General features: G+C 55.4%; 1 protein-coding gene across 5 annotated transcripts in view; it reads right to left on the bottom strand.

The window, feature by feature from the left end:
- GRM4 (glutamate metabotropic receptor 4) overlaps positions 1-25,109 on the bottom strand; it is a 126,250-nt gene that overhangs the window by 18,541 nt on the left and 82,600 nt on the right. For all 5 annotated transcript variants that reach the window (XR_010157983.1, XM_063812902.1, XM_016955267.4 and 2 more), the window contains 5 exons: positions 24,196-24,331; positions 21,276-21,430; positions 18,844-18,984; positions 3,368-3,568; positions 2,998-3,134 (listed from right to left, as the gene is read on the bottom strand). Coding sequence is in view for 4 of the 5 variants with exons in the window: in XM_063812902.1 (XP_063668972.1) it covers positions 2,998-3,134; positions 3,368-3,568; positions 18,844-18,984; positions 21,276-21,430; positions 24,196-24,331 (770 nt within the window). In the remaining variant the exon portion in view is untranslated. The remainder of the gene's footprint in view (positions 1-2,997; positions 3,135-3,367; positions 3,569-18,843; positions 18,985-21,275; positions 21,431-24,195; positions 24,332-25,109) is intronic.

The following is a 25,109-nucleotide window of genomic DNA, read 5'->3' on the forward strand; positions in this document are numbered from 1 at the left end:
AGAGAGCTGAACAAAGGTTTAATCAGAGGATGCTTAATGTGTGCTCAGGGGTTAGCATTTCTTTACATCTTGCTCTAAATTAGTGCGACCCACAGTTACATGTCCCTGAAGACACAATGGCTGTGAGCAATAGAGCCACACGAGTGTTGTCACACCCTACTGAATATGTTACAATATTCTGGAAAGTGAGAGTCCCAAAAGAGTCTCAGGCATCAGGCAAAGGGACTTGACTACACCTGGGAGCTGTATTCAAAGCAACTGTTCTAAATAAAGTGTCTCTTAGGAAGTGCTCACTCTCAGAGCACAGCAAGCCTGGCTAGACTGGTGCATTTGCACTGGGTGCTACCTCCTGATAAAGTGTAACCGGCTGGTTGGGGGGTGTGGGGAGGGCTTTAGAATAAAGGAAAAGGGGCCAGGCATGGTAGCTCAGGTCTGTAATCCCAGCACTTTGGGAGGGCAAGGCGGGAGGATCATGAGGTCAAGAGATCGAGACCAGCCTGGCCAACATGGTGAAACCCCGTCTCTACTGAAAATACAAAAATTAGCTGGGTGTGGTGGCGTGCACCTGTAATCCTAGCTACTCAGGAGGCTGAGGCAAGAGAATGGCTTGAACCCAGGAGGTAGAGGTTTCAGTGAGCCAAGATCATGCCACTGCGCTCCAGCCTGACGACAGAGCAAGATTCCGTCTCAAAAAAAAAAAAAAAAGAATAAAGGAAAGGGGTAAGGTGGGTAAGCAGGGATGCCTCGTGGCAAGGTAGGAAGAAAACCTCAAGGGAGAAGGTTGTCCTGTGGCTCTGGGCATGACAGGATGTGGATTAACTCAGAAGCCAAAGGGCACAGAGCAAGGACAAGTGCAACCTGTCCTGCAGGAATGTGGAGGCGAGACGGTCCCTGTGGACTGCAGCTGTGCAACTGCAGGGGAAAGACCCTTCCCCAGAGGACACGGGGCAATGGTGAGTGTTCCGGAAAACTCTGTGGTTCAGATGGAAAGAGTAGTGACTGAGGTCAAGTCCTGGGATCACAGTTCTGTTGCTACCTGGCTGTGCGTCCTTGAGCAAATGGCTTCTCCTCTCTGAGCCTTTGTTTTCTCATCTGATCCAATGAAAGCAGATATGAAGCCACTTTGCCCTTTGTTACTTGGAGTGACCTCCATTTAGAAGTCATAATGGATATACTTTTTAATATTTCACTAGAACGTCAGCTCCATGAGGGCAGAGGCATTGTGTTAACTTCCCTGCTGTGTCTCCAGCCCTCAGCACAGGCTGGCACATAGTAGAGGCCCAGCAGGTCTCTGTGGAATCTATGAAAGAATAACTACACAGGCAAGAAGGTCCAGGGTACCAGTGATGCGACGCCGCCACACCCTGAGACCCTGGAGAACAGTAGCCAGGTAGGTGGTTACAGGTACCTTGCTTGCTCTGTGGCCCTCACAGCACAGCCCAAACTGAGCCACTCACGGAGAAAGTGGGGAAGGTTGATGGTTAAAGTCCAGCCCCATCTCACCTCCCCCCACCACCTCAGCTCTGTCCGGGCCTTACAGGTGAGGAGGACTAAGAGGGCATTGTGAGCTGCATCAGAATGGGCCATGAAGACGGTCTGGCTGGTGGAGGGGCCTTGTATTCCTGGGGAGGGGACTTTCAGGGGAAGGGCCCACTGCCACCCACACATGCCCAGTCCCTGCCACCTTCAGTTAGGACATCTGGAAAATGGGGATAACTGCCTGCCTCACAGAGCTGTCATCCTCACAGCAAGGGGACATGCTTAGAGTAGCAGCTCGGACACAGCAGGTACTCAGTAAGTGCTAGCTGCCGCCGCTAGTGAGTTCCAGTCCCCGGCCCCCGTGCTCTGCCCACTGCACCAAAACAAAACGGGCACATCGACTTGGTGTTATCCCACTTTGCCAAGTGCTCCACACACCCTGTTGTGCCCATCGCTCTCCACCCAGCAATCCAAGGAGCCTCATTTAGGAACAGGCTTTTCCTGCCACACGGTGTGGCCTTTAGGAGAGTCCTTCTGCCTCCCCAGGGCTGGGTTTCCTGGGAGATTTCCTCTGACTTAGAAGATAAGGTTGGGCTAAGTAAGACTGCAGGCCAAGAGTGCTTTGAAGAGCAGAGCACGGGGGGTTCCTCGCTGGAAGACATTATGACAAGAGGAGACGGCGGGGCCTTGATGCAGCACCCACGGGATCCCGGGACAAGGAGAGTGGAGGCCAGATGAGGACCTGTCTCTGAGTCTCTCCAGTCTATCCACAGGGTCACAGTGGGCCCACCCCGGTTATGGCTCACCCCTTCCCCTTGCAAGGTAGAGACCAAGTCCACAAGCACTTTGTTGAGGAACAAACCAAAGGTGCTTTCTCTCCAAAAATACTGCTCTGTTTCACAGCTGGGATACTGAGGGCCAGAGAGGGAAAGTCACCACATCCGTGGGACATTCCATGAGCTAGGAAAGCGTGGCTAGGAGGACCCAGAAAAATGGCTGCCTTCTATCGTGCTTTGATGGGGCTGGGGAACTGGCAACTGGCTCACTACCCACCAGTCAGTGGCACAAATCCCACCGTTCGACCTGGGTCCTTTGCCTTAAGACTTCCTCCTCTGTCCAAATGCAGCCCTCCCCCTCCTCACCTTATTCCCCCATGCCCCCCATCACCCCCCACCTGCCCACCCAAAAAGCCTTTGAGCCATTTCACACTGGTGTGAATTCTTCTATCCAGAGTCCCCCCATCCCCTCCTCAGTGGGTAGCAGGCAAGAAGGCCCCAGGCTAAGGGAGGGGGCAGGGACCAGAATGGCAGCAGAACTCCGACTGCCCTGTCTTCCATTTCAGGGTGAGGGCCTCAGAGCCGCTGAGGTCTGGGAGAGGGCACTGGGAAGGAAGCCCCAGCCTGGCAGCAGCGGTCCTGGAGGTCAGGGCTAATCAGCGGCAGCCTCCCCTTGGGCCCCCCTCCCAGGGGCTGGAACTGCGTGAGTCACTCTCCACCCACTCCCTGCCCTCCCACTTACTCTAAGGTGCAGGTGGTCAGTCCAGGAGCCAATGACCTTGTACTCGGCAGAGTCGTTGCGCAGCTGGTATTGGTAGATGTCATAGCGCCCAGGCGCATCTCCATTCTCATTGAAGGTCACAGGGTTCCCTGCGATGCCTGTAAGGGTGGGCGGGTGTCTTTGCAGAGCCTTTACCCAGAGGCAGGGCGGATGATGAGCCTGGGGCAGAGACCTCTCTGACACACCCCTTCATGGAACATTCTGGGAGATTTCACCTCTTGGAAACATCAGGAGAGGCCTCCCATTCCCACCCCACAGAGCCTAAGGGCCCCTCCCCTCGGGCATGGCCCAGGATACCCAGGGTCAGGCACAGTCCGCACCACGCCCCCACCTGAGAAGTTGACGTTTCGGATGTACTTAAGCAGCTGGGTGCCATCTACAGGGTCCATGCGCGGGCAGAGCCCCACGCGGCCGGGACACAGGTCACGGTGCATGGCGTGCAGCGCGTGGCCCATGGCGTACACGGCATCGATCACAAACTGCACCTTCCCCTCCTGCTCATAAGCTGAATCCTGCCCAATTCGCTCACGGTCTGCAATGAAACACCAGGAACAGGGACACTCGTGAGGCCCACTGTCCTTACAGTGGTGTCATGGGGGCCAGACCACCCTCTGGCCACCTGGAGAGGTGGCACAGCCCATCTGTGCATGGCCAGGCCTCCTGACTCCCAGCCCAGTGCTCTATCACCCAGGAGATGGCCCTGTGGAGGTGCCTGGAGACAGGCCCATGGGTGTAATGGGAGGGTCCACCGGCCTGGACACTGTACCACTGATGCCTGTGCCACCCAAGGTCCCAGAATATCCAGGGCAGACTACCTTGTCACCTTTCACCATGGAAGGCAGTGTCCCAGAGGTCTCCCTGTGGCTGTGGCCCTTGTTGCCTTCCCCCAAGCCTGGCCTGGGATAATCTTGGGAGCAGCTGCCCCTCTCGAAGTCTGGGAAACAGCCAGGACAGGGGCTATGTCCATCAATGAGGGGAGTGCCCTTAAAGCCACTCACCCATGGGCAGTTGCTCCAGCCAGAGGATGTTGCCCTCACCCCAGGGTATGCGTAGGGAAACTGAGGCCCAGAGAGGCTGAAAGACTGCCCTCAATGGTTTCTAGTCACCCTAAATACCAGAAGTCACCATTGCCCCCATCCATCCCTCTTCTACCTCAGGGACAACCCTCTTGTCCCCCAGTGGCAAGGATAAGTGAACTTTGCAAACTGAGAAACCCATCCCCATGGGCTTCTCACTGCTAACTGCAATGACTCCCCAAGGCACCGTGACCTGGGGTCTGACCTCCCATCCTCCTCCCCTCCCCTCCGTGTCCACTGACCTCTGCTCTGGGGCCCTGTGCAGCCTCCTTGGTTGTCCACGTCAGCAAAAAGGGGATCAAGATCCCACCTCACAGAGCTGCCATGAGGCTTCCATGAGATAAGGTACCGAAAACACTTGGCAGCCAGCAGATGGCTCATCCACAGTGTCCTATGAGCTAAGTGGGCAGGCAGAACAGGGGCTTCCAAGAGGGCTATGGAGGTCCCTGGGCTGGAGCAGGCGGGACGACTTTGTGGAGGGGAAGGTGGTTCTTGGCCTGGGCCCTAGGTAATCATGATATTAGATAACATATTGAATAACAACAATAACATTAAGTAAGTAACTTCCACCAGTACCTGCTATGTGTCAGGCATTGTACGGAACTCTTGATGTATATTCACTCATTGATTTCTCACAACAATGCTATGGTGTAATCACCTCCATTGTAGAGATGAAGAAACTAACTGGGCATGGTGGCTCACACCTGTAATCCCAGCACTTGGGGAGACTGAGGCGGGTGGATCACTTGAGGTCAGGAGTTCAAGACCAGCCCAGCCAACACGCTGAAACCCCATCTCTACTCAAAATACCAAAATTAGCTGGGAACATCAGGAGAGGCCTGATGGGAGGTAGCTGTAATCACTGCTACTCAGGAGGCTGAGGCACAAGGATCACATGAACCCGGGAGGCGGAGCTTGCAGTGAGCTGAGATTGCACCATTGCACTCCAGCCTGAGCGACAGAGTGAGACCCCATCTCAAAAAGACACTGAAGCCCTGAGCACAGAAAAGCTCAGTAACATTCCACGACTATGAAAAGCTGATGTGAACCCAGGTACTCCAACTCCAACCCTGAGCACCACACTCTGCCACACAGGGATGCAGGTGGGCAGGAATGTGGGGAGGGGACCAGGGTTCTGAAGTGAGGACATGGCAGGAGGATGGCTGGGAGGAGGAAGGGGGAGGATGGGCAGAGATAGGGAAGCCTGGCTTCCCCTCCTAAGACCACAGCCCTTGCATACAGCATGGCCTTCTTCCTCAAGGCCAGGACGAGGAAATTACTCCTCCTATCATTCTACTCCTAGCCCGTGCCTCTCAGCTAGAGGGCACATGCCACACTGCACAGAGGCAATTCCCCAGAGGGCAGCAGGGTGCACACCTGCACCTGTGTCCTGCCCCCATAGGCCAGGGTTAAGCTGGGTCTACATGAGGCAGTGATTCCCCGGGGACTCCAGAGGTCACTGTGTCCAGCCCCCTGCCTTGGACACCCTGAAGGCAGACCCAGGGTGCAGGGGATCTCACTGCCTCTCCCTGAGGCAGTACCCTCTAATCCCTTCACACCCTCTAATCCTGGCCACACCAGTGGCCACACCCACACAAGGATGTGGGGATGGGGGATAACTGGCCTGGTCACTCATTAACCCTGCCAGCCAGAACCACATCCCGTTTTCAGCCTTCCTCAGGGTAGGTACTCACATATTGCTGAGTGGACAGTAGAAACCATAGAACCACAACGCTAGGGACACCAGGACCACGGGGGTCATCTGCCCCCGCTGCCAATTTAAAGACAAGAAAACTGAGGCTGGTGGGGAAGCCCAGGTCACACAGCCAAGGGCGACACGATGGGCACTTCCAGCTTCTAGACCCCACCCCTGCTCCATCCCAGGCTGCACCTGACTTGGGTCGTGTCTGCTAGCTTTGCTAACCAGCAACACTTTTTCCAGGCCAAGGCACAAACAGACAGGATGAACACAAAAGACAGCTTCACCATCCTGCCTTGTCCGAGGCCTCTGATCACAAGGTCACGAGGGCCTAGGGAGAAATGGAATGGACGATCCCATCCCCAAAGGACATAGAGAAGGCTGGGACAGTGTCGCCTGGAAAGACCCTCCCTGGACCCACACTTGCTCCCCACAGGCCCCTAGGCCCTTCCCTCTCCAGCCTGAAGAAGCATAAAACACTACTTGACTCCCCCACAGCTCCCATCACACCCTCATCTCATATGGATGAGAGACTAAATTATTAACCAGGGATGGAGTGGGAGGCTATGGCCGCTGCAGAGAGAAGGCAGCTCTCTCTCAAGGCCAAGGACGCACCCAGCCATGGGAGGCTAGCTGGATCTCTGGGGAAACACACCTCCCCCACGAGGCTGGCCTCAGCCTCTCCTCAGAGGCTCCCGTGAAGCATCCACTCCTGGGCCACTTGGGCTCGGGGCCAAGTGCTCTCTCTGGGGTCACGAAGCCATCAGTATGGATGCTAGTGTGGATATCCCGCAGGAGCCCCCTCACCAGGGTAACCTGCCACCACCCAGGGCAGCTCTGGGGGAAGGGCTCCGGAGTGCTAGGCCTCGGGTGCTGCCCTTACAGAGCATCCATCCCAGTGCTGTCACAGCAGCGTGGACTTCTAGCAACTTCTCAGCTCCCTGTGGCCTCCTGGACTTTTGTCTCAAGTCTACCCCCAGTAGCATATGGAAAGACTGGGGTGCAGTGAAGTGACCAGGCCATGAGGATGCCCACCACACACACACACACACACACACACACACACACAGACATACATACACATATATACACAGACACACACACACACACATAGACATACATACATACACATATATACACAGACACACACATACACACACAGACATACATACATACACATACACAGACACACACATACACACACATAGACATACATACACATATATACACAGACACACACAGACATACATACATACACATATATACACACACACAGACATACATACATACACATATATACATAGACATACACACACATACAGACATACATACATACACATATATACAGACACACACACATACACACAGACATACATACACATATATACACAGACACACACATACACACATATACATACATACACATATATACACATACACACACACAGATACACTGAAATAAACACACACAGACACACACACACCACACAGATACACACACACACCCCCACCACACCACACACACTCTTCAACTCTGACCTCAGATGCCTCAGGCCCTTCCCTTGTGCCCCACAGGAAACAACGACAGGACCTAGGTGACTCCCCTGGAGGGGTAGTGGGGCATGTAGGGGAGGGGTGGGGGATACTGCAGGAACCACAAACCCTCACTAAACAAGACAGGACGCTCTGGCCTAAATGAGCAGCTGCAACTGTGCCTGTGACGGCAGCAGCTTTGGGCTCACACAACCCGGCTCCTCAGCAGGTGACTCTGCAGCCGTGGCTCATGCTTACCCAGAGCCATCGTGTGCCTGGCACCTCGCCTTCCCACAGCTCTGGGAGACAGGCTTCACTGGCCCCCTCACAGGGGAGGTAGCAAGGTTTGCAGGTGGGTGGGTGGCGTCCCAGAGCCTCACAGGAATCCTGGCACCAAGTAGTGTTTGACACATACCTGTAGATGGAGCTAGCTCGGAAGTGGTGGGGCTGGGACTTGAACCCAGATGTCTTTGGTTGTCCAAAAAAGTCTTCAGCACCCTGAACTGCCCCTCCTCCATTTAGCCGCTGACCTGCCTCCTTCCCCCCTGTCCTGCGACCCAGGCCCTGCCCCCATTGTCTGGCCAGGCCTAACCAGGGATTAAGGACTCCCTGTCTGCAGGTCTAGAACAGGAAGGTGGCAGTGGAGAGAAAGGGGTGGGAAAATCCCCTCTCATGGGTGGGCAGGAACCCCAGGACCAGGCAGGGGCACCGCAGTTCTGGGAGGAAGCAAGACATGTATTTCTGAGAGCTGTTGGAGGAGACAAATTCCAGACACATGGCAGCAGTGACAGTAGCAACAGTTTGAAGATGTCCTAATTGTGTCCCGGGGCACAGTAAGGCAGAGATGCATTTGGCTCTGCCATGGGTGACAGTCAGCTGGGGAACCATCCAGGGAGAATTTTCTCTGTCAAAACCCCGAAGCGTGGTTACTACGGCGACTGCAGCCTTTGTCTGCAGGTTGTAAATTGTAATTGAAATGAGTTTTCAAGGTTGAAATAATCAGAGTCCTTCTCGTCTCCCCCCTCGCTTCTCCACAACTCACCCGCCCAGCCACAATCCTCCAGTTCTAGCACTGGTACACACGTGCGTGCACACACATTGCTGAAGCAGCTCCCTCATGCCAGGGTAGACAAAATCCACCACACAGACACTCACAGGTATTCACATCTGCATGCATAGAGTAGCAAATACACAAACCTTCATGCATTTACACATGTCTACATACACATGCATGCTCTAACACAGGTGTACATATAAATGCTTCCAATATAGCTACAGCTACACATTTAACACGACACTAATACAAACACATGGGCATTCAGATTCACCCACTAGCTTAGGCTGAGAAGTCCCCAAGCAGATGCTGAGGAGGAGTTGAGAGCAAGGGTTTTATTGGGGGGTGATGCCAGGAAGCATGAGGAGGGGACAGGGAGGTGAGGTGGGGGAGGAAAGTCAACTAATGCCAGCCTGTGGGGTTCCGTCCTGCTGGGGACCTCCAGGAGACCCTGCAAACTACACCTCAGCGTTGTCCCATCCACAGGGATAAATGCTCCAGCTCCGCCAGTCCTAGGCTGAGGGCTGCTCTCAGGGGCATGAGCCCCATTGGTGCACACAGGGATGGTGAGTGCTGAGGGGTACGGCTGGGGCACCGATAGCATCTGCTAAACATGCACTCATTCACATGTGCAGTCAAGCATTGATCCATGTCTACACCACACACCTACACAGATATAAACCTGCATTTACACAGCCTGTCTCCCAGAGCTGTGGGAAGGGGAGGTGCCAGGCACACGAAGGCTCTGGGTGAGCATGAGCCACAAATATACACCTACACCCATTTTTGTCTCTTAAGCAAACTTCCAGGGAGTAGGGAGTAAAACAAGGGGGTCCCAGAACCCCATCAGAGGGCTGTCTGGTGTCATGGACCAAACAAACACACATGGCTCTGACTCTTGGCTGGGCCATGGCCCAGCTATACACTCTAGGCCAAGTATGGGAGTGTCCTAGTGCCTCAGTCTCCCAAGTGTGAATTCCGGATAGTAAGACTTACTTCGAGGGGCCACTGGGAGGACTGAGGGAGATGCAACACCATGTCTTGTGCACAGAAGTCCCCTCTCAGCCTCAGCTCTCCTTTCCTCCCTGACACGCCCCTGCTGGATGACACCCCACCCCTGGAGGCCTCCCCTCCATCCTGTCTGCAGGCTGGCTGGCACTGGCTCTAATGCTGATTCTCCCCACTCCTTCCCCACCAACATGCGATGGGCGAGGGATGCCCACCGCATAGACAGACCCAGACCTAGCCCAACATATGGATGGGGTGGAGAAAGCTGCCACTCTGTGCTTCCTCAGACATTCAGTTCCTTCTGTCCCTCAAGTCCTGTTCCCGAGTCCAGGCTCACCATCCCACAAGCCCCCAGATTCCCAGAAGTCACCAGCCAGGATCTCCCTGGCCCAGAGTCACACGCTTGCTTTTCAGCCCTATACCGCAGTTTTGCCGGTCCCCTCCTCTCAAATTTTCATCCTCATCAAGTCGCCTGCTTTCCAGTCTGGGAATTTCTAACCCACTTGGCTGGGTCTCCTCCATCCCTAGCTCTGTCCCCCACAACTCAGCCTTGGCCCAACACCAACTCCTTCCAGTCCCAGTGAATGATGCACCCAGGTGTTTCGAGGGCTTAGTGGTTGGGCCAAAAGGGATCCCCATCTCAGTGATAAGGAAACCGAGGCCTGAGGAGGTGAAGCAGCTTACCCAGTGGGAGTCGATTCTTGACTCCCTCTCAAGTGTTCTTTTACAAGCTCCAAGAGCTCTGTGGTAGCATCGCCTGGGGCTCTTCAACCTTGAGCCAGCCACAGGCTCCTTTTGAAGGAAACCATTCTTGCAGACCCTCAAGAATATGACCCCAGCAAAAAAACACTGAGGAGAGAAGCTGAGAGCTTGGCTATGACAGTGAAGCCCAACTGTAAATGACCACAGCAGCAGAGAAGCCATGTCTCTGAGACTGGGAGAGCTCACTTCGGGATGGCCATCAACATGAGAATGCAGACTTTAAGAATCCTCACGGCACTCCTGTGTCCCTGCGAATCTGGCCTCAAGAATGTGTCCTCAGATGTCCACAGACCTGGCTTTGAGAAACAGGATTCGAGCCCCAGGGTCTGGTGGGGCCAGCTGGAAACCCCCACTCAGCCCCTTGCTGGGCCTGGCAAGTCACTTAGCATCTCTGAGCTCCAGGCCCCTCGTCTGTGAAGTAAAGCTGGCATCTGGGACTAGGCAAGGAGAGTCACACCTGGCGCCTGCACAGCCCAGTGCCCAAGAAGGATCAGCTCTCGACTCCTCCCTGGTTCTGAGGCCAACACACCTCGGCTGAGGAGCTGGGGCTCAGCTCTCCCACACAGGAGGGGCTGGGGCTGGGGGTGGGGGAACTCTGGGGACTGACTCTCAGGCAAATGTGGATGAGCCGCCCCTGCTAACAACTCCCAACGCAGACATCCCTCTCCCCCCTTATTCAGCAGCCTCCCTTCAAGCAGCATCTAGCTTTCCACCTTACTAGGTGACAAGGTTTGGCTCTGTGTCCCCACCCCAAATCTCACCTCAAATTATAATCCCCACATGTCAGGGAAGGGACTTGGTGGGAGGTGATTGGATCATGGGGGTGGATTTCCCCCATGCTGTTTTCATGATAGTGAGTTCTCAAGAGATCTGGGGGTTTAAAAGTGTGGCACTTCCCCTCTCGCCTTCTCTCTCCTGTTCCACCATGGTAAGCCGTGCTTGCTTCCTCTTCGCCTTCCACCATGATTGTAAGTTTCCTGAGGCCTCCCAGTCGCGCTTCCTGTACAGCCTGCAGAACTGTGAGCCAATTAAACCTCCTGTCTTCATAAATTACCCAGTCTAAGGTAGTTCTTTATAGCAGCGTGAGAACAACTAACACACTAGGTCTTTCTCTTTAAGGTAGAAATATGAGGTCATTTCTCCAATTTAAGCAAACAAACAAATCCCCTCTCTTGACCCACCCCTCCCCAGCTAGCATCCCCTTTCTCTGTTCCTGCTTATAATGTAGCTCCTCATAAGAGGTGCCTCTGCTCACTGTCATCAGTTTCTCTCCTCTGTCTCCTGACCAACTCCAGTCTGGCTTTTGCACCCACCTCTCTAAGGAGACTGCTTTTGTGGAGGTCACAATCGCCCCCCAGGTGGCTAAATACAATGGCCCCGTCCAGCCCTTGTCTCACTTGGCCCCTGGACAGCATGTGATGGAGACAGTCATTCCCTCCTCCAGTCCTCTCTTTATCGCCGCCGGGACACCATGCTCTGGGCCCTGCTGCCTCCCAGGCTGCCCCTTCTCAGCTTCCATGCTGGCCCCCCTCTCTCTGCCCCCAACACTCCAGCATCCAGGGCTCACTGGGACCTCTTCTCTAGCCACACACACTCCTTGGTGCTCCCAGCCAGCCCCATCTGTACTCTGCCACCTCCCCAGTCACATGGCCACTCCAGCCTCTCCCTGACTCCAGCGCCTACTCCACAAGGCCACGTGGGTCCCAGCAGGCATCCCACTCTCCACATGGTCTCCACCAAAGCCCTGCCTTCCTTCCCAGCCTGCTCCTCCTCCCGCCCACCCCATCGTAGTGCGTGGCCATTTCATCCATCTCCTTGTTCCAGCAGAGAATGCTGAAGCCATCCTTGACTTTCTGTCATCTCTCTCTCACCTTCAATCCTTCCATAAACACCACGGCCACACTGCAAAGTTTACAAAGAATCTGACCCCTTCTCACCACCTCCATGACCACCACCCGCCCCAGGCCCATCATCCCCACCTGGATTACAGCACCAGCCTCCTAACTGGTCTCCCACTCTGCCCTCGCTCCCAGAGAGGAGTGAGCAGGTAGTGGCCCAGTGATCTCATTAGGACATAAATCAGGTAACGTCAATCCTCTTTCAAACCCTGCAATGGCTTGTCCCATTCTGCATAAAAAACTAAATCCTTACAAACTGCCCACAAGGCCCACATGATCTGCATTACCTGCCCGTTGCTCCCCCATGACCCTATCTCCTGCCTGTTGCTCTCTCTGCTTCAGCCACACCGGCCTCCTCATTGCTCCCCAGGCTTGCCAGGCATGAGCCCACCCCAGGGCCTTTGCACTTGCTGAGTGCTGTGCCTGGCATGCCCTTTCCTAGGTCTCCACATGGCTCTCTCTCTCACAGCCTTCAGGTGTTTGCTCCAGGATCACCCTGAAATCGTTAGGATGTTTGTCCCCTCCAAATCTCATGTCAAAATGTGATCCCCAGTGTTGAAGGTGGGGCCTGGTGGGATGTGTTTGAGTCATGGGGGCGGATTCCTCATGAGTGGCTGGACGCCCTCCTCATGGTAATGAGTGAGTTCTCACTCTATTAGTTACAAGATTTGATTGTTAAAAAGAGCCTGGCTCCTCCTCCTCTCTTTCCCGTCTCCCTCCCACCATGATGGGAAGCCTCCTGAAGCCCTCACCAGAAGCAGATGCAGGTGCCAGGTTTCTCGCACAATCTGCAGAAACGTGAGCCAAATAAGCCTCTTTTCTTTATGAATTACCCAGCCTCAGGTATTCCTTTATAGCAGTGCAAACAGACTAGCACACACCTTCTCACTGAGAACTTCTGACTTAAAAGTGCAGCATTCCTGTCCTCCCAGCACTCCCAGTTTCCTCCAAGAGGCCTCCAGGCTCTGCCTTCTCCACCCTCACAGTTAGGCCTTTTCTGGAGCCACAGCACTGACTGCCAGGCCACACCACCGTCCACTATACCTTGTCTGCAAGGCCACTCGCAGGACGGCTCCCCAGGGCAGGTCTGTCCCCCTCACTGAGCCCAACACAGAGCTGGCTGGGCACACAGTCAGGCTCTTCGTCTATGCTGTTGGTTTCCCAGTTGATGAGTGGGAAGCAGCACTGAGTGAAGGGCCAATGGTTTGAACAACTGTGAGTTCCTCTAATGGAGGCACGGCCTGGCACATAAAGGGTGCTTCCAAATGTTGGCCTTTCTTACTTGCCCAAGGAGGGAGGCTTCCTCAGGTTCTCTTCAGGATGCAGAGGTGGGAAGACCTTTCACCGGCAGGGTGGAGAAGCCAGGAGGGGCCTGGGGCTGGGATAGCACCTGGTCTAAGCAAAATGTCTCTGGAGCCAAATGGTCGGATTCAAACCCTAACTCTGTGTGACTCTGGGCAAGTCCCTAACCTCTCTGTGCCTCAGTTGCCTCATCTGTAATGTGGGTTGCTCCAAAAATTAAATGCAAAATACTGGAACAGAGCTTCACAATTAATAAATGCTATATAAATATTAGCTGTGATTATGTTTTCACTATTATCGTTGTCACTGCTGGTAGCACAGGCTGGGTGACTGGCATCTCCCCACACACCCCCAGCCACCATGCAGCTGCCCTCCCTCTCTGAGCTCCCAGCCCCTGTGTGCAGCAGGCAGTAAATTTTTCCTATCTCCTTATAAACCAGGCCTTCCTCCGCTCAGCCGTCACCTGGCTGGCAGCACTGTCAAAAAGACGGATGCCACATCTGCCTTGTTTACGACTTTAATTCCCAAACCCTGTTCTTTGGGCTCCCAGGGAGAGCCTGGGAGGAAAGGAGGAGGCGGGCGCTATCTTCCCATAGGCTTGACAGCTGCAGAGATGCCCCTCTCGGTGACCCCAGCTCGCTGAGGTTAGGGGGATCCACAGGCCATCTGCAAGTGCTTCCTGCAGATAAGCTCCCATCACTTCCTTGGAAGCCATGAGGGAGGTAGCACTCTGCTGGGGATGGAGCTCTTGGGAGAATGGGAGGGGATAATATAATTCCCATTGCACAGGTGAGGAAATCGAGGCCCCCAGAGGTGAGGTAAACTGCCCAAGGCCACATGGCTAGGAAGTGGCAGCACCAGCATTCACACCCAGGTCTGCAGGACTCTAATAGCCGTATGCTTGAGAAAGAATGAGTGCTCTACCATATACCCAACCCTGACCCCTTCAGCACACACCAGTCCAGCCTCCAGCTGCCAGCATGTGCCACCCTTCTGAGGCTTTCTTGGGCACAGGAGCCCTCTCTGCCCAGGCATTTGGCAGGCTGGAGGTGCCAAGGAATTAATGGCCTCTCGGAGCATCCCTCCACCAATGCCTGATGGGGCACACACACACCCTGGCTCCCTCTCGCTCTCTGTGTGATGACTGAGAGGTCTGTTCCTCTGTCCCAAGAGGATTAAGCTCCAATTGTTCACAGTGGCAACCAGCTTGATCTCACACCCTCCATCTCTGCTTTCTCTCTTCTTTCCTGGAATCCCCTCCTAAATCAGCTACTTGCTATCAAATCCTCTTCTTGAGGGAACTCCACTTCAGACAGCATTGAAGGATGAATGAAATCTTCCCAAGTGTAAGATCCCAGGATAAGACCGTCCACCCTCTTGGACGGTCACCAGGCCCATCCATCACCTGGGGTGGGAAGGAATGGATTTGGCAAAGGACCCAGGAGTGGCACTTGCTCTCCATGAGACCTTGAGCAGGGCAGGCCTGTGGGACTGAAACAGAGGCTGACTATGGAATGTGAGCACCCGAGAGAACAGAGTGAGCTGATCCTAAAGAAGTGAGGGGGAAGCTAGACTCTGGAGACAGAGTGGGGGCAGGTGGAGAATAGGTCTCGGAGACCACAGAGCATGCCTGGGCTGGCTGAGGGCAAGAGAGAGGGGCCCTGGAGGAGTGGGAGGGAAGGAGGGGAAGGGCAGGGGTGGGCACTGGCTTGACAGCCAGGCTGCCTGGGTGTGAATCAGCTCTGACAACTCTCTAGCTCTGTGATAGTCACAAGTTGCCTCAGTTTCCTCTTCTGTAAAATGGGAGTTGCATCTGTGACCATCTATACTACCCACCTTCAGGACGGCACATTCTTTCCTCCGGGATTTTACAGCAGACAGACAGAATTGGTACCAACAGACTTGGACTATTAGATTACCCAATTGCCTGTCTAAATCCCAACTCTCCCACTTCCTCTCTGTATCAGCAATAACAATCATTTTATCAGCACCTATCATACACATCATTCTCAGCCAGCCTCCTCACACGCTTTATCTCTAAACCTCACAGCTCACTGAGATAGCTGTTGCCTTCCCTGATCTACTGACAGCAGCTGAGACTCAGAGAAGTTAGATAACTTGTCCAAGGTCACACAGCAGGGAGGAGGCAGAGCCAGACTCAGACCCAGGGGGTGGGTCCTTCCCCTGCCCCTGCTCCCAGCTCTCTGTGGGTGTCACTCCAGCCCTCCTGGCCTAAGGCCTTCTCCTGTGGGACAGGCTCAGCTCAGGGGCAGGACCATGGGGAAACCAGAGCTGCCTGCCGCTCCCCCAAGGGTCTCAGGTCCCACAAACATTCCCAGCAGCCCCCTCACCCGCCCCTCACCTCACCCAGAGATAGACTGAGAGGCTCACAGTGCCTGGCCTGGGGCCACACAGGGACTCTGACCTGTCTCTGCTGGGGCTCCCAATGCAGCAGGAAGGATTCGGGTCAGCTGAGACATACCGCGTCTAGAGCCCCTGCCCTTTTGCTCATGCCTCCTCACCTGTTTAGGGCGCACGCCTGATTTAGGGCGCCCTCCTGATTTAGGAGGGGCGTCACCCACCCCTCCCTCCAAGCCAGAGGCTCGCAAACTTTGCTGCATAGTAGAACCACCTGGAGCACTTCAAAAAATCCTGATGCTCAGGTTGCATCCAGTGCAAATTAAACCCGAATGTCTAGGGTAACCGTATTTTTAAAAGATCCCCAGGTGATTCATTGTGAACAAAGCTTGGAAACCACTGCTCCAGCCCTAAATACACATTAAAATCACCTAGGGAGCTTTGTAAAAATCCACTGCCTAGGCCCCACCCCTAAGGTTCTGATCTAGTTGGTCTGGGGGTGGCGCCCTGGTATGGTGTTAAAAGCTCCCAGGTGACTCTAACGCACCTCCAGGCTTTACAGCTGCCACTTACAGATCAGGAAGTGCCTCCATTAACGCTTCACTTCCTTCTGGAGATACCCTCTGGGCTGGCTCATCAATCCCGTTGCTCAGATGAGAAAGCAAAGGCCCAGAAAGGTTGTAGAGCTTGCCTCAGGCTCATGGGAAAGCTCTGTGCTCTTTTTTTTTTTTTTTTTTTTTTTTTTTTTTGAGACAGAATATCACTCTGTTGCCCAGGCTGGAGTGCACTGGCACAATCTCGGCTCACTGCAACCTCCACTTCCCCAGGCTCAAGCAATTCTCGTACCTCGGCCTCCCGGGTAGCTGGGATTACAGGTGCCCACCACTAAACCCGGCTAATTTTTGTATTTTTAGTAGAGACGGGGTTTCAGCATGTTGACCAAGCTGGTCTTGAACTCCTGACCTCAGATGATCCGCCCGCCTCGGCCCCCCAAAGTGCTGGGATTACAGGCATGTGCCACCATGCCCAGCCGAGCTCTGTGCTCTTCTGAACCCTGCTCCAGTCCTCCTTCCCCACCTGAGCTGACAATCAGACCAAACGCCTCCCTTAGGACTGCTGGAGAGTTTCTTGAATCCTGCCCCAAGGACTAGGAGTCTGGACAGAGCCTACAGGAACTGACCAAAGCCTTCTCCCCTCCTGCCCCTCTCAAAGAGAAGATTCCAGAAAGCCCTTCCCCTTGACAACCCAGACCCCTCGACAGCCTAGGCACTGGGTCCAGGAGGCACCAGCTGTCCATCTTGCCACCACTTCCAGTCTTCCCACCCCATCCCCACCCCATCCATCCCCATCCTCACCCCTGATCTAGGTCTGCTGATCTAAATCAGGGTGCCCATACAATTTTCCATCCCGCCTGGGCACTTCCAAGAACCGAAGGGGATGCTCTCAATAATTACACCAGAACACGGGAGACAGGATGCACGGTCACCCCACCCATGAGGGCTCAGCCTCCACACCCAGGCATCTTTGCACTTCTCACACCTCTATTGTGATTACTGCCTGATGCAGGCATTTGCTGAGCAGCCTCGGGCAAGTCACTTGGTCTCTCTGACTCTCCATATCCTCGTCTAGAGTGCAGGAATCTTAAGAGTTCCTAGAGTTGCTGTGAGAGTGAAATGTCTTTCACATTTTAAAGATGATGTCTTTAAAGTGTCTGAACACAGTGGATACATAGTAAACAGCAATGTTTATGTTTAGCTCACCCAGGAATACATAAGCCCCACATAAGACACAGGCACACACACCCCTTCTCTCTCAGGAACACCAGCTCACACACATGCAAAGTCATGTGCCACAGGTGTATACACAAACACTGCCACACTGGGCACACTCGCACACTAGCACTCACTCTGCAGATCAGGTGGGTTTGGCTGTGAGCTTCTCTGGGTCCCCAGTGGTCCAGTGGCTGCAAGTCCCCGTGGGCTCTGGCCACCAGAGGGCAGCATGCTCCCCACCCACCCTCACCACACTCACTTCTCCCCTGGCCCTGGAGGAGCTAAGACTCCATGCAGCGCGTCCCCCGCCCTTTGCCCAAACTGCACGATCAAGTCTGGGAGAATACAGGAGATAACTCATCATCCTCGATTAGGCACCACTCAGGCTGAGAGGCACCAGAGCACCCCAATGTTATTGAGGCTGGGTCCTGCCGCAGAGCCACCCAGACCCAGGGCGCGCAAAGACCCCTGTCCGGATGTATCTGAAGTGGACACGCCATGATGGCTACCTAGGGGGCGGGGGCCCTAGGGCTCAGACCCAGGAGCAAGTCATGCTCTACCGCCCTCTATCTATGGGAATTCAAGTCCCTCTACTCACCTCCTCTAAGCCTCGGTTCTCCCATCTGTAAAATGGCCCGATCACTGCCCCTCCCCTGTGCGGCTTATCCCTCTCATGTGAGGGCTCAGATGTCACCTGCGCAAGCAGGCCGTCCCTGGCCACTTCACAGTTGCAGTTTCCCTTCCCCTCACACTTTCCGTTCTTTTTATTGTCTGTTTTGTTTCTTCTGCACATTTCTGTTCTGACATATTCTATCATTCACTCGTCTTGTTGATCGTCTGTCTCCCCATTAGAATAAAAACTCCAAGCGCCGTTGGACTCTTTCTTCACTGCTATATATCTGCCATGCTTAGAACAGGGCAAGGCACGGCCTAGGAGCCAAACTGGTGCTTGCTGAGTGACTGAGGGAACCCTGGAGGTTAGAGGTAGTTTCTGGAAAGTGCCCAGCCTGGTGTGCGTCAAGACTGGATACAGGTTAGGAGGGGTCAGTTCAGTGCTGTGGGCTGGCCCTAGGGCCGTCCACATCAACCCCGAGCGGCCAGAGGCCTTACCACTCCCAAGGATCTCAAGGCCACACCCCAAATCTGCTGTGGCCCCGCCCCTCAAGGCCCCGCCCCAGGCCTCCCAACTCCACCCCAGGTGCAGGCCCAACTGCACGTCCTGCCACAGCCGGCCGCCGACAGACAAAAGACAGACAAAGAGAGACTCTCGGCCTCAGGCCCCCAGGCTCGGCCCTCCCCGGCTCCTCCTAGAGCCCGCCCAGCCCTGCCCGGCCCGCGTGCTCACTGGTGCACTTCTTGACGTGGCTGCCCTTCTTGAGGGCGTGGCGGCTCAGCTTGCAGTGGAAGTTGTCCTCCCAGAACTCGGCAAACCAGATGTTGCGCCGGTTGTTGTCCAGCGTGCGGCTGGAGAAGTAGCGGTCGAAGCCTGGCAGGGAACCAGGACGTCAGGGCCTCACTGGCCTTCTTCCCCACCAGCCCCAGCCCTCCCCGCCTCCCCCAGGATAAGAGATGGTCCAGGCGGAGGGAGAGAGACCAGGAGGAGCACATCCTCTGATCCAGGAGAAAACAAAATGTGGAGCATTTCGTTTCTTTCAAAATGAAAAGAGCTGTATTAGGTCCCAGGGGGATCGTGTGTAATCTACAACTGCTGCCTTTATGGAAGAGAAGCACACCGATGAGGATGTTTCCACGGCCTTTAACCGCTGCAATGCTAACAGCGGGCTTTGAGAAGGAGCCTCCTGGGAGTCCTGAGATTACAGCACAGAGGCTGGTGGGGCTGCCCAACCCGGGGAGCACCTGAAGAGGAGACCAGGCCAGACAAGGAGGGAGGGAACCACCCAGGTCACACAGCAAGACCAGGACCTGGACCTTCTTCCTTCACATCCAGGACGTCCCCATCACTGACAGAGGCTGCCTGCCTCCTCCACATGCTCTGCATGGCTCACACTTCTGCTCTCAGCCTCGGAAAGCCTGTCCTAGGGTGGGCAGGCTGGCGGTGAACAACACCCTCTCCTCCTCCCAGACGCCCCTCCTGCCATACTGACTGTTCTAGGCACTGTGGACTGAGCTGCTCTGTATGGGCCAGAGGCCTGAAAGCTCAGCGGGGCCACGTGGAGCTTCCTGCCCATGGAAGCGTCCAAGTGGAAGCAAAATGACCGGCCACGTGGCAGGAGACACACTGGCATTGAGCAGGAGGTTTGGCCTGCAGTAGGATTTCTCAGCCTCGGCACTGTGGACGCTCTGGGCGGGATAATTCCTGTGGGGGGCCGTCCTGTGCACCATACAATACTGAGCAGCACCCCGACCTCTACCCACTGGAGGCCAGCAGCAGCATCCCCCAACTGTGACAACCAAAAATGGCTCCAGAAATTGCCAAATGTTCCCTTGGGGGGCAAAATCGCCCCCAGATAAGGACCATTGTTCTAAAAGTTTCTCTAATGTTCCTGAGAGAAAAAGTACTTGTCAGGCAAGTCCTGGATTCTGGTCCCAACTCTGCCACTCGCTGTACTGTGTGTGTCTCAAGCTCTCTGAGCCCTGTGTATCCATCTACTAAATGTGGGGAAGAGTGCATCACAGGGATGCTGTGGAGGCTAAAGGAGATGTCTGTAAGGGGCCTGGCACTGGTAAGCACCATAGCAGTTATTGTTATGTTGTGTTTATTGTGGCTGGGGCTGGTATGGAAACTCTCGCTATGTGTGTGTGGTGGGTGGGTGGAGGCGTGTTGAATGTGTGATGGGGTAAGAGCTGTGGGGATGGATGAGCCAGGAAGGCATGAGTCTGAGAGGACCGGGGCTGGGCAGAGGTGGTTCCAGAGCCTGAGTCAGACATGGGGCAGGTGTGGATGTGGGGGGACAGATGTGGTCTTTGCAGGGACAGACATGGGCCTGGGGGATCACACTGGGCCTGTAGGCAGACGTAGACCCAGGGGGGCAGGTTTGGATGACATGGTAGCCATGGGCCTCTGGACAGGTATGGGCCAGGGCTAGAAGGCGCCATGGGCCAGGGAGCTCCCTCTGCCTCAGTATGAAGAGAGGACACTGCTGTGTGACTTTGAGCAAGTCCCTCCCCTCCTCAGGCCTCCGTGTCTTGGGAAGTACCTTGGAGAGGCAGATGTCTGCAGTCCCTCCCAGCTCCATTAATGCTGGATTCTATTGAAGGGAGGGAGGGCAGGGAAGGAGAGGGCCCAGGGAGCCTTCTCCCCATGGTGAGGACTGCCAGGTCCCTGCCAAATCAGGCCATTAACGGGAATGTCACACCTCACTCTCTGTGAGGTTCTGGCCAGAGAAGTTCGTTCCTGCCCAGGTGACTGTGGGTTCTGCCCTGAGAGGAGGGGATTCAGGGCGAGGCAGGCCCAACCTCAGCGCCATCCTGGGGCCTGTCAACCCCAGGCAGACTCTGCAGGAAAGGCCTGTCCTGTAGCCCCGGCAGGGCGGCTCCCAGCCTCTTCCAGCAGCAGACTCTCCACACACCTTCCACCCCAAAAATGTCTGAGAAGAGAGGAGGGAAGGTCTTGAATCTGGATTCAAATTCTGCTGTGTTGCATGTGGCCTAAAAGAACTCCCAGCCCAAAACCTCAGAACATAAGAGGCTGTGGGCCAAGGAAGAGAAAAGGAAGGATATGGAAAGAGGCGGAGCAGAAGGGGAAGGAAGCCGAGGAGGGATGGCAGGAGGAGCAGTCCAGGATGGTGCCGACCACCTGCACCCGCCCAGCCTTACCTCGTACGGACATCCTCTTGGGGAGGATCGTGACAGCACCCTCAGCCACCTCCTCCAGGTGCAGCACAGGTGCAATCTTGGAGCCCCAGCTGTCAGAGCCCATCCAGAAGAAATGGCCTGTCTGGTTGGCCCTTCGTGCTGCCTCCAGCACACGCCTGTAGGAACATACACCAGCCCAGCCCAGTCGTGTCTGTCCACGAAACTGCCCCCACTCCTGGCCACACTTGCTTTGGGCCCACGTCCCTCACCCCCAGAAGCCCAGGGTCCACAACTGTCCCAGCACCGATGCTTTCACCCCAAGCCATGGATTCCCCCTACCCCTGCCCTCACCTGCTCATAGACCCATGGCTACCGCCTCATCCAACCTGCCTGCCCCTGGGCCCACGCCTGCTGCAGGCCCAGCGTGATTCTCCAGGCCCACATCTGTCCCTGCAAAGACCACACCTCTCCCCTCCAGATCCACACCCGCCCCACGTCTGACTCAGGCCCCACAACCACCTCTGCCCAGCCCCGGTCCCCTGAGACGCATGCCTTCCTGGCTCATCCACCCCCACATTCTTTGCCCATTCTCACACGCATCCACCATCACACAACCACCGCCCTCACCCCTCTGCACATGCTGCCTTCTGCCCACAGCTCCCTCTTCATTCACCGCCCTCTGTGCCAAAATTCCAGGTCCTTCAGAGAGCTGCTCCCCACACCCTGAGTGGGAGTGGGTGATGGAGGGAGATGGGTGTGGAGCCAGCTGCCCAGTGCTCACACACAGCCCAGTCTGCCTGTGATGGTAATATAAATCAAACCAGGGACCCAAGAGCCCAGCCCGGGGCTGAGGAGCCCACAGCAAGCGCTCAGCCAGGGCTTCATGGAGGCATGAATTAAGTGGCCCCTCAAAGACATCTCAGAGGGGAAAAACAAGGAGGAATGGGCAGAATTCCCCTAACCCAGCTCCCACAAAGAGAGACTGAGGTAGGGAGGAGGCAAGGAACTTGCTCACAGTCACACAGCAAGTGAGAGGCTGTGATACTACCAACTGTCCAGGCCCTTCCGTTGGTGAGGACCAGGGCACAGACTCCAGGGCTGGGGGGTGGCTGCTGGGCCTGTGCAGGAGGCGGCCAGCTGGGACTGGAGGGCCTGGGCTTCCAGGGAGAAACAAATGTTTCCAGGCCCCAGAGCTTTCACCTGAGCTGGCCTTGTCCATCTCATCCCACCCCACCCTCCATCATCTCCCAACTCGTGAGGCTTTCCAGCTCCGCTCACTGGTGTAGCCCCCCCGCACCCTAGGTCACCACTAATGGCAGGTAAGGCTGCTCTCAGAACCCACACCTACACCCCATTAATACCCGTCTGCATCCGGCCAGCCCGAGATGGCCAGAGCTCCCGATCATCCAGCCCTGCAGAGTCACCTGGGTTTATTTTTACTTCTGTTTGCTTCTGAAAATGCGTGTGGATTTCCAGAAATGACCCCCACCTCCTACCCCACTTCCCGCAGCCTGCTCTGGAAGTCAGTCTAGCTCCCTTCCAGCCCTCCCCTAGGGGCTTCTTCGCTGGGACAAAAGGCCAAGTGCTTTCAGTCCCCCTCCCAGAATGTGGGTCCATCTGAGCTGAAGGTGTCCTCAAAAACAGCAGGCCTGGAGTGAGGCACATAGCTGGGTGGGGTGTGGGAGCCAAATCTTACCAGGCTTTGGGATGGGAGTAGGGGGCAGGAAGTCAGGGAGTGGGGCCCGGTGGCTCAGAAGCTTCCCCAGGAGCTGGCTGAGCGGTGGCCATCATACACGTTCAGAGCCAGAACTCAGGGGACCTGCACACCTCAAGGGACTGGGTGCCGCCTCTGTGCAGCTCTGAGGGTGTCAGGATGGGGCTTGAGGGCCTCCCCTCCCTGGCCTTTCGCTGCCTGAGACAACCATTGCAGTTTGTCCTTTTGGGTTTTGAGGCCGTGATGATCTTCCAGAAGCCCTCCTCCATCCCTCCAGGGACCCACCAATGGCCTGGGAGGGTATCTGTTTTGCAGCAACTCTGGAGTCCAGGTTAGAACATGAGAAATGGCTTGGGAGCACTGGTGAGGAATAGGAGGAAGCCTCCTGGGAAGGACTGGGTACACGGAGCAGCCTTGGCTGGTCCAGTGAGGGGGAGTCTGAGGGCACAGCAGGCTCTGCCAGCCCAGGCCAGATATCTGAGGAGACCTGGCAGGGGCCACATCTGCTCTCAGCCTCCTCTCTGAAGGAGAGGTTACCAGCAGGGACTAGAGGGCCCTACCAGATTCTAGGCAGGGCTGTATCTCCCCTTATCCTGGGGCTCCCTGAGGACAGAGCTGTGTCTCCCCTCAGGTTGGGCTCTCTGAGCCTAAGCCAAGACTAGAACCAAACACAGCCCAGAGCTCTTCTCTGTACTCTGAGCTCACCACAGAAAGGAGGGAGGGGCTGAGAGGTGGCCCACATTTACTGGGTGTCTATTTCATGCCAGACCTTACTCTAAGCCTTTTATGCACATTCCTGCATTGAATTCTCAAATGCTATCAGGCAGGTATCATTAACTCATTTGTTTTTTAGCAGCAGAGGCCCAGAGAGGTTAAGAAATTCACCTGGGGTCACACAGCTAGTAGGTGGGAGAACAGCATTAGAACCTAAGTGGTCCGGCCCCAAGCTCACGGCCTCAGCCCTCTGTTAAAGCCCCCAGGTAGCCATCCCTAGCAGGTGGAATGGATGCAGGAAATGGAGAGGGGAGGGAAGGAGTGCCCCATAGCAGTAGCTTGTGCTCTAGCCTGTGGATCTCCCTGCCCACATACCCACTCACCAGCACCCACCTCTCTGGATCCCAGGGTGGGGTCAGGCTCGCCTGGGAAGGTCTCCAGCAGGACAGGACCCGTGGCTTTGCCCACACCTGCATGGCTCCCGGTGCCCACCCTGCTGCCACCTGCCCTCACCTGATGTCATCCTCGTTGGCAAAGATGATGACTGCCCTGGCGTTCGAAGTCTCCAGGAGGCGGCGGATGATCTTGTCGAACTCGCCTGCCTTGGGCTCCCGTGGTATCTTCACCGACTGGGCGATGCACACGCCCCCTGCAGGAGGGGCACCAGTTAGTTGGGGTGGGCAGGGGAACCTGAGTCTCCCCACCACTCTCCCAACATACACTCCAGGAGATGGGGGCTGGGTGCTGCCCAGGCTCCCCAGCCTGACTCCCAGCCCTGGGATCCCAGCCTCTGGATATGGGCTGTGCAGTCAGGACAGCTTCAGTGCCAGTCTTGGCTCCACTTACCAGCTGGTGACCCTGGATATGTCACTTAAGTACTCTGAGCCTCAGTTTCCCCATATAGCAGCTAGAAGCAGCACGGCATCATGCTTAGGAGCTAGACTGCCTGGGTTCAAATCTCAGCTCTGCCACTTACTGCTGTGTGACCTTAGGTCAGTTACTGGACCTCTCTGTGATGAACATACATCACCTATAAAGTGGAAATAATGGTATTACCTATTCCATAGAACTGTTATAAAACAAGTGAGGTAATGCATATAAAGACAACATCCGGTACCTAGTGCTTAGTAAATGTTGATTATTTTTATTGTAACCCGCTCACAATGTTTCTTGGAGGGTTAAAGCTGGGAATAGAGCCCACCCTGAGGCATCAGTCCCTGCTACACCCATATCCATGTGCTTCTCAGGGCTCCTGTCCCTGGGCCCCATGCCCATCACCAGGCCCTTGGTAGGAGCAGCGTGCCTGGCCACTGGCTGGAACCATCAGGAGAGGGTCAATACTTGATGTTGTCAGGATTCACGACCAGGCTGGGTGGCCATCAGAGACCCTGGGAGCACTTTGTCCCAGCCATCCCCAGCCCCAGATG

Source organism: Pan troglodytes, chromosome 5 (assembly GCF_028858775.2).
Source record: "Pan troglodytes isolate AG18354 chromosome 5, NHGRI_mPanTro3-v2.0_pri, whole genome shotgun sequence".
Taxonomy (NCBI): domain Eukaryota; kingdom Metazoa; phylum Chordata; class Mammalia; order Primates; family Hominidae; genus Pan; species Pan troglodytes.